Source organism: Protopterus annectens, chromosome 7.part1, assembly GCF_019279795.1.
Source record: "Protopterus annectens isolate FY-2018-M chromosome 7.part1, PAN1.0, whole genome shotgun sequence".
Taxonomy (NCBI): domain Eukaryota; kingdom Metazoa; phylum Chordata; order Ceratodontiformes; family Protopteridae; genus Protopterus; species Protopterus annectens.
In genome coordinates this window covers 311,496,973-311,510,677 of record NC_056740.1, presented here as the reverse complement: position 1 = coordinate 311,510,677, position 13,705 = coordinate 311,496,973, and the positions used below count along the sequence as shown (strand labels likewise).

Below are 13,705 nucleotides of genomic sequence, written 5' to 3'. Positions count from 1 at the left end.
CTTTTTGCTTAAAAGCTGCGGGATTCTTCCCAGTCAGTGTTTTCTCTTCACCTTTTTAGGTTGATTTTTCCTTCAGGCTCTCTACGTTTCTTCTTTGCTGGCATCTTGGCAGAATTACTAGCCCTTATCTGTTTCTTTTTTTAACACTGGGGGAGCTGAAAGTAAGCTGTTGATCAGTGGGCAGCCATCTTGGAAAGCTGGTGAATACAAGTTCTTGAGAATCACTCAAAAGTATTTGAGCCAAGAATGACGAGATCCTTAGACAATCAGTGTGCTCCAGTTCTTTTGAAGTCTTTATCACAACTTATTATTCAAGACAAAGGTGAAGTCCAGACTGTGTACTGTGGATTTGAATGTGAATGTACTGGATTTTGTCCAGACCAACAAACGGTACTGGACATGATTCTAATTATAAAAATTCATCCAGTTGACAATTATAAGCTTTGGCTTTGTAGTGCACTTTCTTTTATCAACCTGTTTTTTTTTCACATCCTTTTTAATCTTTTTCACCACTTTCCTCCTGCTATACAAGATCATGCTGAAAATCTACACTTAAAAATAGATTCTCTGAAATAATTCTAAATGTCAAAATAGAGCATTGCCGATATGTTATGCTATAGTTACATTTTCTTTCATTACTAAGATGTTTTCCTGTCTGGTTTGTAGGCAAAGTCCTTGTTAACATTACAGCATTAGATAGACAGCTGCCTAGTGCAATGTACATTCTATCTCAATCTTCCCAAACATGTGCTAGTTCTTCCATCTTTGCTTCACGTCACTTACTGTTGATATATGTATATATCTCAGCTTAATTTATATCTCTGCACTCAATAAGTTTTACTTCTGGGTATAAAATTACAGCCTGTTATTGTTATTCTCTTTGCATACAGAACTATGCTGAAAGACCTGCATTAATGAGCAAACCTTCTTTTTAGAGTAATGAGACATTCCCAGACAGAACTGACTACCTTGCTGTGTATTATTTCTTATTCTCTCCACATGCTCCAACTGATTAATGCAACTTTACTTCAGGTCACCATGACTGCTGTTGGCATTTCACCCACAGCTCATTTTGTAATGCAACTCTGGGCTTTAGATATTTCACTTTGTGGTGTACGAGTGCAGCATTTTGCTATGTTTCTCTCCCTATACATGAACATGCTGAAAGTCTAAATTTTCAAAAAAATTCTGATTTTAGTGTAACAATAATTTTCAAACCAGATTAAGGTCCACATTTTATACTTTATTAAAGCTCCCATCACTATATGTTGTTGTTTATTTTACAGCCATTGATTAGGTTAAAGTTATAGCTTCACCTAAAAAGCTGGTTATTGCATTTTAACTCCTACCGCATGTAGTAAGGGTTTTTAACCAAGTTGTTATTATATGCTAGCATTTTCTTATGTCAGTTTTTCTGTCTACTTTATATTTACAATTTACGTCTGTACATTTATATTTTCCACACATTTGAATATCCAATTTTGTTTTTCACTGCATGGTCTTAAAGATTAGAGAGGTACAGTAACTCCATCTCTATATGTGGGATGACTATAACATTAACCTTTTCTTAACTAGGTTTTTCTTACTATAATTTCTTCCTCATATTTGCTCTTTGCATTACTACATTCATATCATGTTTTACATTTTTTTAATTTTGTTGTTTATGGCACCACAGCAGGCATCGTTTTCTCAGTTTAGTTCCTTCAATGAAGAGCCATTTGAGTGTGAGTAGTTTTAGATTTGTGGTCACAGTTTGGTCTTTATGTAATGCAATTTTTCCAGAGCTTTTCTCCAAGGGCCTCCACTAAAAATGGGTTGCTTTCTGCCCAGCTGGACTATCCCAGTAAACAGATGCATTATATAAACAAATAAATGAAAACATATTTTATGCAATGTACTTTTTTCTATAAACTTTCACCCAAGTTGAAGAAAAAGTTTACAGACTGAGAAGCATCCTGGAGAAGTTTACATCATTTTATCATGGATGTACTCTAACTCATACATAGGTTCATAGGTGTTTACTACTATAATGACCATGAGGGCCTTTTTAAGCCTAGCCATGCATCCCAAATCTCTGACAAGTTCTGGTACCCTTGATAAATGTAAGCAGGAGCTTGGAAGTTGAAACATTTGCAAGCAGGGGGGCCTGGGAGATCAACCATTCACAGGCTGCCTATGTCAGTAAGAGACATAGGTGCCAAACCAGGGATGAATTTCCTGTTCCCTATCCAACTGTCCAAGTTACAACTGAATTGGATTAGGGAAGAATTCTGTTCCACATGGATGGGGAGCCTGTTACAGAGAAGGGGTAGTCTCTAGGATACATACCTTTCTCTCCAGCAGGTCCTATTTACATTACAGGCAATGTTTAATTCTTTAGAATGGGTAATTCTGGTGCTGTTTGCTTTGCAGTTCTGCAGGTGGTCCATCAGAGTGGGCTCTGACAATGCTTTGTATGCCAGGCATAGATCTTCCCTCAGGATCCTATAGGAGCCAGAATACAGGAACAGGGCCTTGAGGCAGTCTGCATAGGACATGTTACTTATGCCCTGTATTCTTTAGCGAGGAAACTCTCTGGATGTCTCAGTTGTTGGATATGCCTGGTTAGGCACATACCAAAGGGGACACTGTACGCAATGATAGGTCTGATGAATACCAAATACAGTGGAACAATGAATTACTTGAATGTAGATTAAGTTGCATAACGAAGTGATCTCCTCACTAATGTAGGCACATGATGGTCAAAGGTAAATTACTGTCTGTGTGTGCTCCCAAGTTCCCGACTACTGGGCGTTGTCAATATGATAGTTACCAGGGGTGAATGACTTTCTGAAGGATACTATTATGCACTTCTTGGCATTTAGTTTTAGTCCATGGCTCTGGCACCAGTTGCTCGCGTCAGCCCTTACTGGAAAAAATTTGTGTGGGTGAGCGATTCATTGATAGCTCCTAATTTGCAATCTGCAAATTTAGTTAGCCAGAGGACATTGATATTGGCCTTGACTTCCAAGACCAATCCCTGAAGGACTCCACTTATGACTGACCTCTTTGTAGATGTGAGCTCCCCAATTCTAACTTCCTGAGTCCTGTCAGCCAGCTGGCTATACACCGGGTGAAATAAGGTTTGTACCGAACCTCTTAGGTTTGTCAACAATGCCTTGGCAAGGTCAAGGTATGAAGTGTAAACCAGTTTGCCCTCATCCATTGCTTTCATGACCTTCTCAAATAAGTCTACCAGGTCGAGTAGGTATGACCTGCCCTTGATTGAACTAAATTGGGTTGTGTCCAGTGTCTGGAGGTTCCTATGTCATTATTGATCATGTCCAAGATAATTCTTTCCATGGCTTTGCATACGACACTAGTAAGACGTATGGGTCTGTAGTTTTCAGGGTCTGTAGATGGCCCACCTTTGTTCAGAGGGATGACTGTTACTTTTCTTCATTCATGGGGCACAAAGCCTGTTTGGAGGCTACAGTTAAACAGCAATTCCAAAGGGTCTGATATGTCATGTTTCATGCTATTTAGAAGGAATCCTGTGATACTGTCTGGGCCCAATGATGCAGTCAGTGTTCTTGGCCATAGAGAGAACATTAAGGGCATGTTCACTAGTGATATCAGAGGAAGTTATATTTAATGGTATTTCCTGACAGAAAGTTGATGGGGAGAAGTTTGAGCTGAATCTTTTGCCCCCTAGATTTGCTGTATCTTCTGGCTGAGTATAGGTGGCTCCATTTATAATGAGCACTGCACACAACTGAGTATTGTGTTTGAGGTTGCTGACATAGCTAGAGAATGCCTTCCAGTTGTCCTTGCCCCGAGAGGCTAAATTTACCTCAAGTTTGGCTTTGATAGACTCTATTTGCCCTCTGAGTTCTTTGTTTGGTTAGGTCAGAGTCCTTTTATTCTGCTGGGTGCTGCACCTCCTAATTTTTGCCATGATTTTCTTCCTTCAGTTATACAACCTAGTTGTGATTCCACCAGGGTGGTTTGTTTTTTTTCAGTTAGTTCTGCACTTCTTCCTAGTGGTTACAGCTGCCTCTATGCAGCTATTAACATGCTTGTATAGAGTTTCTGTGAACAGTTCTGCATAGGCAGCAATGTTCTTAGAGTTTATGGCAGCTTGACATTTTGCCAGGTTATCACTTAATGGTAGGAACTACTGTTTCTGAATATTCCAGGGTTAGCTGGGGATCCAGGTTTTATTTTTTCTTCAGAAGACCCTTTTGTGGTCTGATCTTACATATGAAGACATTACACTAGGGGTTGTGCAGCACTTTCCCATATCATTTATTTATTTAACATTTGTTTACCAGGAAAGTGCGACTTGGAACAAAGCCAATTTTCAGCAGAGGCCCAGGGAGAAATGCTCCAGACGTATGTCTTTGTAATGTGGGAGGAAACCGGAGAACCTGGAGAAAAGCCACACAAATGCAGGGAGGACATGCAGACTCCACATAGAAGGTACTCCAGCTGAGAATCGAACTAGAGAACCTCTTGCACCACTAAGCCATGTGAGGACCAGATCCAGTATGGTTGCACCCCTTGGTGTATTGCAATCTGGTTCAGGGAGTCTGTGTTTACAAAATCCAAGAATTTGTGTGTCTATACGCTTGGTGTTATATATGATTTCCAGCTAATAGTGGGGTAATTAAAGTTGCCCATGAATATGGTATTGGTTGGATGGTGAGTGTTTCCATTAAGTTTAAATACATGGTACAGGTTTCCTAGATTACGGAGGGGGACCTACAGCTTGTAATGCAGTGGTATTGGATTTTGCATATGGTGATTTGACTGTGGAGAAGCTCAAGTCTATTCTCCTGTTTGACCAGCCATGAGGTATATTTATTTTTGAAGTAAATTGAGGCACCTCCACTTATAGCCCCTGCCTGTGTAGTAGCTGGTCTAAATGTGTGGAAGACATTATAATGTTGCACTGTTGGTGTGCTCTCTGCTGCTTTAAACCATGTCTCTGACTGCACAGACATCGGCATTCTGTCAGGTGAAGAGAGCTTGTAGGGAGCAGAGTTTTTTGTGTAGACTCCTAGCATTCATCAGTAACACCTTTAAATTTTCTCGGTTTTGATTTGCTATGTCAGAAGTGCTTTCAGTTTGGCATTGCCTAAAAAAGGCACTGTGAAGGAGGACAATGTTTTAGCTAATATTTGAAAGCCTAGAGGGGAGAGGTACAGACCGCCCCTGGCAAAGCAGCGTGGTCTGTTCACCATCTCCTTCCATCCTGACAAATACTGCACCCTCTTAGAATGATACCAGAAACTAAACCAATTATTAAAGTCAGTTATCTTTTGTTGATACTGTTGCATCATCCTTGAAGAAGGTAAAATGCTGCCCAATGCCAGGCTCATACCAGCCTGGGACAGATACTCCAAGAGGTCCACTACGTGTCTCTTCATGTAGTCTAGGGAGGTATGTCTCAGGCCATTTATACCCATATGAACTATGATTGAGTCATACTGGTACTTGAGGTTCAATAACCTGAGTGTGTGTAACGTGGCAGATCATGGACCCTAACAAGCAACTGACCATGACTTTCTCCTTACTCTGCCTAGTGACAGGGACATCAATGCATTTCACAATGGAATCTCCAGTGACTAGAATGTTGGATTCTGTGGTGGCTTGCTTTATGGGCTTAGAAGTAGAAGCTCCATTTGATGTTGCTGTATGTGTTAATGTGGGTGTTGTTTTAAAAGTGTGAGTTCACTTGGCTGAGGGTGTTTGTTATATGTACTTCATCTAGGAGGTTTTGGGGGTTTAGGGAGTTTATATTTAAGAGCATCAGCATATGTGGGTCTATGCACTTGCTTTGAACTGTGTGTGATGGGTGCAGCATGTGTACTACTGGCAACCTTACTGACATTGGGAGTACTATTATGTGAGAGCTTTGCCTCCATTGCCATTGTATAAATACATCTCTCAAATACCATATCAGTTCATTTGAGAATTAACTGGTTGTCAGTAAACATGAGGCAATTTCTACATTGCCTCAGGATGCCCATATCCATCAAGCTGGTAATAGAGATAGTGGGAAAGATGACATCCATGGCAACAGACCATTTTTTAATGCTTATACAGTTGGAGTGAGAATATAATGTAATGTCCTATGTATCTGGTTTGCAACTCTGGGGACAGTGCTTGTCACTGCAAACTAGCTGTCCTGTGTGCAACTACATATTGGTGAAAATTCAATGGTGCTTTTACAGAAAAAATCTCAACTCAAGGTGTCTATGGCTATACAGGACACTGCCAAACAATTTAGGGGAAACATTACAATAAGCAGAGCCTCATGATTTATGGATGAAATATTTAGGCAGATATTCTGAAGTTAGAAACAAATCAAGCAGTAAAAGAATTAGCTTGTCAAAAATGATGAAAAGAGAGAAGTCACCTGAATGGCTACTGCCTGACTATTACTAGTCTTGGTCTAATCACAGCTTCACTCTGTTGGAATACAATTCTACTTTGTTTCTTCCCTCACCAGAAGCAAAACCGTATCACATCCCAAGATTAGAAGCTGGCCACAGCCTGTTTGGTCATCCACAGTCTTGTCCCAGATGATGTAAGGGTCTGCAGGCTCATTGTAGCCTTTTCCTGGTAGATGGAAAGTCAAGCAGAGACACACACTCTACTCCTTCTCTCACCAGGTGCAAAATATAAGCACATATTCCAAGCTGGCACTTATGAAGCAATTAGTAGGCTTTCCAGTGATCAGCAGTCCCCAGGAAATAATGTTCCTATGCTCCTTCTCTCACCAAGAGCAAAACATATGCACTAATCCCAAGATGATAACTAAGAGGCAGAATGTGGGCTCTCCTGTAATTGGAGGTCTTGGAGTAGATGTTGCAGATTTTAAAGGTAAGATGGAAAATGGGTTAATATGCTATGAGCTGCACTGTGCACTAAGCAATTAGATATGGTAAACGGGATGCCTTAAGCTTCAGCTATCTAACGAGCCACTCATTTTAAAAAAGAGCAAGACAGCTTGGAAGGGGTGGAAACTTTGTATTCTGGTTCTATGGAATACAGTGGGATGGCCAATAAATGTAAATAGTTGAACAGGAGTGATTTCAAAAAATGATAATTTTGCACTTAGTCACAATGGCCAATAAAAGAGAAAGATATGTAGTCAAATTAATGCAAGGGTCAGACAACTACAAAGACTGTTGAGTTTATACACACAACAGCACCAAGGTGGGAGGGTGAGAAAAAAATTAATTTCTGGGTGGCTCAAAAGAGACACAACTATGGTTTCTTTCTTAATTTAAATACACAATTAAAAACAGAATACAAGTAAAACACAGTGTAAAGAAAATGAATCACAACATATAAAACAGAAGGCAATAAAGCAACACAAAATACAAGAAAGCAAAAGCAAACTAACCTTTTCCTCTCAGCAAGTTGTGGCAGAGTCTGGGTGAGCTTTTCTAGTAAAGCCTGCATTTTTATGTTCTGTCCAATTACTGTATTTGAGGAACTTGTTATTTTTTGTTTTAAACACTAAAAAATTGCTTTACTTCTTTTTAATTCTCAGCAAACTGCCAAAAGTCTTCTTCATATATTTTGGCTACATGCTATACAAGTTTTTTTTTTTTTACTTTTATTTTTGTTACACATTGAAACATTTAACAAAAGTAAGTACAAAAAAAGAGTGCAGCGTGTCTATTGTTCTGTGCTACTATATCAGTAGTAGAGCATGAATTCTACAGTGTGATGGGTGACAGAACCCAGCTGATAATTCAGCATCAAATGTGAAAAAGCAGATTACTTGTATATTAATATTGCTGGTAGTTTGCTACAGGTGTTAAACATGTGTAATACAAATGATCAATTTGCTGAAGGTCGATCAAGTAGGGGTTCCTCCACTGTACATAACAGGAAAGAGGTATGCTTTGGGTGAACCTACTGGTATTAATTAGAAAGAAGTATAAACAAACCACAAGGATGTGGCTAAGCACACAATGTTCTGCCAAAGAAAAGGTGGCAATGGCACCATGGGTGGTATCTTCATTATTATAAAGGGGACAAAGATGAAGTCTAACAAAATGACAGATACATAAAGTAGTTTCAATAATACTAATAATAAATGTCCAAATGAATGCCATGAGCAAACATCTAATGTTCAAGGTGGATATAACAAAGACAACCATCAAATGCAAAGGTTAGATTTACCTTTAAAGAGCGGAGCAATGTTCCAAGCTGCAATCCCTCCCTGTTTCATAAACTGCCCCAAAGCGATCTCCAAGAAGAAAACAGGAATGCCACCAACAAAGACAATCAGCAGATAAGGAATCAAAAATACTCCTGTCAGTGAAAATAAAAGCAATCGATATTCAGAGTTCATAGGCATATCTTTAGTTTGAGAAATTTTCATCTAACAATGCTTACATCGCATGGAGTAGCATGCCTCAAATGGTATGCTCTATAAATGCAGCTCATTCACATCAATAGTAAAGTAACAATTTTGGTTCTAAATGCATGAGAGTGAAATGATGAAAGTTGGTTTCAGGTTTGAGGAAGAGGAAACTATGTATGCCTTAATATAAAGAACAATGTGTTTTAGTAAACTTTCAAGCAAACCTATAGTAATAGTACAATTGTTTCAATGTAATCATTTAGGTGGGTGGATTGGGCAATAAGGATCCCTTTTCAGCCACAACCTTCTCACAAAACAATACAAATTACAACACAAGTACAATGCCAGTCAGAATACAGAGCAGCAATATTACATATATCAACAATGAGTCATTTTATATGTTCTTCTAGGAGTAAAAATATCCTACAGCTATTCAGGTTGGGCATGTATGAGGACATTAGAATGCTGCTGTATTTATAGTTGACTTAGGGGGGCAAATTATACTGTGCCTTAATGTAGACTGATATTTAGTGCTGTTATGTTATATTATGCTAATATCATCAGGCTGCTGAACTCTAATAACCACTACACTCCATGATGTCCAACTGGGTCAGTAGAAGCCATCTCAAATTGTGCAAGAACCTGGTTACTAGTGTCACCTAATACTTAGTGCAATAGTCACCATGACTGTAACTTATAGGCTATCTAGGACAGTAGCAATGCAGTAAAATATCTCTTCTTTCAGTGCAATACATGTTATGAGTTCATAAATTAACCATAGTGCAATATTTTAAGGTCCATAGTGCAATACTCTAATGTCTCTTTCTGTGCAAGGATCAATGCAATGTCTTAACCAAGTAACTGTGCAATACTAAAGTCTCATGCAAGTTAAGTGTTCAGTTCGAAAAGTGTTAAAATGTGTTTCTAATTATGTGCAATATTAGTCTGTCTACCTGCATGTCCGTGATGTAATAACTAGGTGTTAGATGTGTAAATGTCTGTGAAAATAAAGTAATTGCTATGTAAATTGTTAATCACTATGTAATCCAATGTAAATACTGTCTGTTTATTTTAACTGTGGAGCTTTTCTCCCCGGGCCTCCGCTGAAAATGGACCTATGTCCAGTCGGACACTCCCGGTCAACAAATTTAAATAAATAAATAATAAATAAATAAAAATAGTCTATATGTTGTCTGAACATTGAGTCTGGAGACACGGAATTTCGTTCAGTTTTTGCACTTGTGTGATTTCTGAATGACAATAAAGTTTACTCTGACTTTTTTTTTTTTACTTTTTTTGTTTATTCAGTTTATGGATAAAACACAATCTCACAGGGTGTACAGATGAGCTTTCAGGCTAGTTCTGAAGGAAGTTAACGAAGGTTTATAATTATGTATCATTGAAGGAAGTTCTAGAGTGTCTCACAAGGATGAGATATTAGCTGTAGAGAGTTAGTGGAGGTGATGAAAGAGTAGATTAAATTGGAAAGGAGAAGCAAAAAGGTCTGGTGAAGGTTCTTAGATTAAACCTGAGAGTTGGAATAGGGCAGTGGTTCAGATGAAGGAGCTTACAGAGAAGGGTTGCGAAAACATACTTGCACTGGAGCTTAAAATATAGGATGTTTTGATTTTGATGGAGATACAGTGGACTTCATTAGTGGATGAAGCACACAGGTAACTGATACATTTTGTTGAGCAAAGTCTGGAGATTTATGAAGTTATCTGATGTACTGCAGCAAATATGTAGGGCATAGCTGAGGCCTGATCGTAAGGTAAAATGTATTGTTTTTTTATTATTCTCTAAGCAGCTAGCACTGGACTTAATTTAGTATTTCAATCTGTCCTGAGAATTAGCAGTTGTTCTATTTCCCAGGGTTTTGAAGAAGTAGGCTGGATCTGTCCACAGAGGCTGGTATTTGTAAAAGTGGATTGTTTCAGTGCTGTTTGTTCATGGTAACGTGAATATGACAGCTTTTTGGAGTAATTAATATTAAAAATTTGGTTTTTGAGTAATTTATTATTGCCAGTAAGTATGTTATACCTCCACTGAGTCTAGCTGGTGTAGACATTCTAGAAAAATCTTCTTGATTTGGATCAGAGAACCAGTCATTAAAGTCTTTGGCATACAATATGTGTATCTGTTATATGTGTATCTGAAAAGAATGAAAGAATGTATAATGTGTATATATATATATATATATATATATATATATATATATATATATATTTATAAAAAACCCAGCCACTGGGGATGAACAAGCCAGTGCATTTCTTTGTGCTGGTCCCAAGCCCGGATAAATGGGGAGGGTTGCGTCAGGAAGGGCATCCGGCGTAAAACTTCGGGAGTAAAGTTAGGTGTATCGGAGGTGGGTTCAAATTGTTTTATCATGGTGTGGATGGGAGGAGAAATGGCGTAGGAGTTATTCTGTAGGAACAGTATGCTGAGAGTGTTTTGGAGGTGAAAAGAGTGTCGGATAGAGTGATGTTTATGAAACTGGAAATTGATGGTGTAATGATGAATGTTGTTAGTGCATATGCTCCACAAGTTGGGTGTGCAATGGATGAGAAAGAAAAATTTTGGAGTGAATTGGATGAAGTGGTGATGACTGTACCCAAGGGTGAGAGAGTGGTGATTGGAGCAGATTTCAATGGGCATATTGGTGAAGGGAACAGAGGGGATGAGGAAGTGATGGGTAGGTATAGTGTTACACAAAAGAATGCAGAAGGTCAGATGATAGTGGATTTTGCGAAAAGGATGGACATGGCTGTGGTGAATACGTATTTTAACAAGAGGAGGAGCATAGGGTGACATACAAGAGTGGAGGAAGATGCACACAGGTGGATTATATCTTATGTAGGAGGGCCAGTTTGAAGGAGATTGGAGACTGTAAAGTGGTGACCGGAGAAAGTGTTGTTAGGCAGCATAGGATAGTGGTTTGTAGGATGACGTTGGTTATCAAGAAGAGGTGGAGGAGTGTGATGTCAGCAACAAGGATCAAGTGGTGGAAATTGAAAAAGGGTAATTGTGAGGTGGAGTTCAGGGATGAGTTAAGGCAGGCACTGGGTGGCAGTGAAGAGTTACCAAATAGCTGGGTAACTACTGCAGAGCTAGTAAGGGAGATGGCTAGAAAGGTGCTTGGTATCACATCTGGACAGAGGAAGGACGACAAGGAGACATGGTGGTGGAATGAGGAAGTACAGGAGAGTATACAGAGAAAGAGGTTGGCAAAGAAGAAGTGGGATTGTCAGAGAGATGAAGAAAGTAGACAGGAGTATAAGGAGATGAGGTGCATGGCAAAGAGAGAGGTGGCGAAGGCTAAGGATAAGGCATATGAAGAGTTGCATGAAAGGTTGGACACTAAGGAGGGAGAAAAGGACCTGTACCAATTGGCTAGACAGAGGGACCGAGCTAGGAAAGATGTGCAGCAGGTAAAGGTGATAAAGGATAATGAGGGAAACATACTCACAAGCGAGGAGAGTGTGTTGAGGAAATGGAAAGAGTACTTTGAGGGTTTGATGAATGAAGAGAATGAGAGGGAGAGAAGGTCGGATGATGTAGGGATAGTAAATCATGAAGTACAATGGATTAGCAAGGAGGAAGTAAGGATAGCTATGAAGAGAATGAAGAATGGAAAGGCTGCTGGCCCAGATGACATACCTGTGGAAGCATTGAGGTGTTTAGGTGAAATGGCAGTGGAGTTTTTAACCAGATTGTTTAATGAAATCTTGGAAAGTGAGAGGATGCCTGAGGAATGGAGAAAAAGTGTTTTGATACCTATTTTTAAGAATAAGGGTGATGTGCAGAGCTGTAGTAACTACAGAGGGATAACAATGATCAGTCACAGCATGAAGTTATGGGAAAGAGTAGTGGAAGCAAGGTTAAGAAGGGGCGTGATGATTAGTGATCAGCAGTATGGTTTCATGCCAGGAAAGAGCACTACAGATGCGATCTTTGAGAGTGTTAATGGAGAAGTACAGAGAATGTCGGAAGGAGTTGCATTGTGTTTTTGTAGACTTAGAGAAAGCATATAACAGGGTGCCTAGAGAGGAGTTGTGGTATTGTATGAGGAAGTCAGGAGTGTCAGAAAAGTATGTAAGAGTGGTACAGGATATGTACGAGGGTAGTGTGACAGCGGTGAGGTCTGCAGTGGGAGTGACAGATGCGTTTAAGATGGAGGTGGGGTTACATCAAGGATCAGCTCTGAGCCCTTTCTTATTTGCAATGGTGATGGACAGGTTGACAGACGAGATCAGACAGGAGTCCCCGTAGACTATGATGTTTGCAGATGACATTGTGATCTGTAGTGAGAGTAGGGAACAGGTGGAGGAGACCCTGGAGAGGTGGAGATATGCTCGAGAGAAAAAAGGAATGAAGGTCAGCAGGACTACGACAGAATACATGTGTGTGAATGAGAGGGAGGATAGAGGAATGGTGAGGATGCAAGGAGTAGAGGTGGCGAAGGTGGATGAGTTTAATTACTTGGGGTCAATAGTTCAGAGTAACAGTGAGTGTGGAAGAGAGGTGAAGAAGAGAATACAGGCAGGATGGAGTGGGTGGAGAAGAGTGTCAGGAGTTATTTGTGACAGATGAGTACCTGTAAGAGTGAAAGGGAAGGTGAACAAGAGGGTAGTGAGACCATCTCTGTTATATGGGTTGGAGACAGTGGCATTGACGAAAAGGCAGGAGTTTGAGCTGGATGTGGCAGAATTAAAGATGTTAAGAGTTGCACTGGGTGTGACGATGGTGGACAGGATTAGGAATAAGTATATTAGAGGGACAGCCCAGGTTGGAAGGTTTGGAGACAAAGCCAGAGAAGCACGATTACATTGGTTTGGACATGTGCTGAGGAGGGATGCTGAGTATATTGGGAAAAAGATGCTAAGGATGAAGCTACCAGGTAACAGGAAAAGAGGAAGGCCTAAGATAAGGTTTATGGATGTGGTGAGAGAGGACATGCAGGTGGTTGGTGTGACAGAGCAAGATGCAGAGGACAGGAAGAAATGGAAACAGGTGATCTGTGTTGGCAAACCCTAAAAGGGAACAGCCGAAAGAAGATGATGATATATATATATATATATATATATATATATATATATATATATATTTATATATATATATGGATTCACTTCATAACACTGAAAACTCAAAACAGTGAAAATGAGAAAACTTCATAATACAGAAGACCAAAACACTGAAACTCAAAACACTGAAACCACATATCATACATATACTGAGTTTAAACAACATAAATCATAGCACTTTCTACCAAGTGTAAGCGGGGGGGGGCAAGCCCCCCTGCACCCCCCCATGTGGGGGGCTGCGCCACCCACACCCCCT

The 13,705-nt window shown here is 39.7% G+C and overlaps 1 protein-coding gene across 1 annotated transcript in view; it reads right to left on the bottom strand.

The window, feature by feature from the left end:
• LOC122807744 (sodium- and chloride-dependent creatine transporter 1-like) overlaps positions 1-13,705 on the bottom strand; it is a 992,499-nt gene that overhangs the window by 610,805 nt on the left and 367,989 nt on the right. Inside the window, exon 3 of the mRNA XM_044078732.1 lies at positions 8,185-8,316. Within this exon, the coding sequence (XP_043934667.1) occupies positions 8,185-8,316 (132 nt within the window). The remainder of the gene's footprint in view (positions 1-8,184; positions 8,317-13,705) is intronic.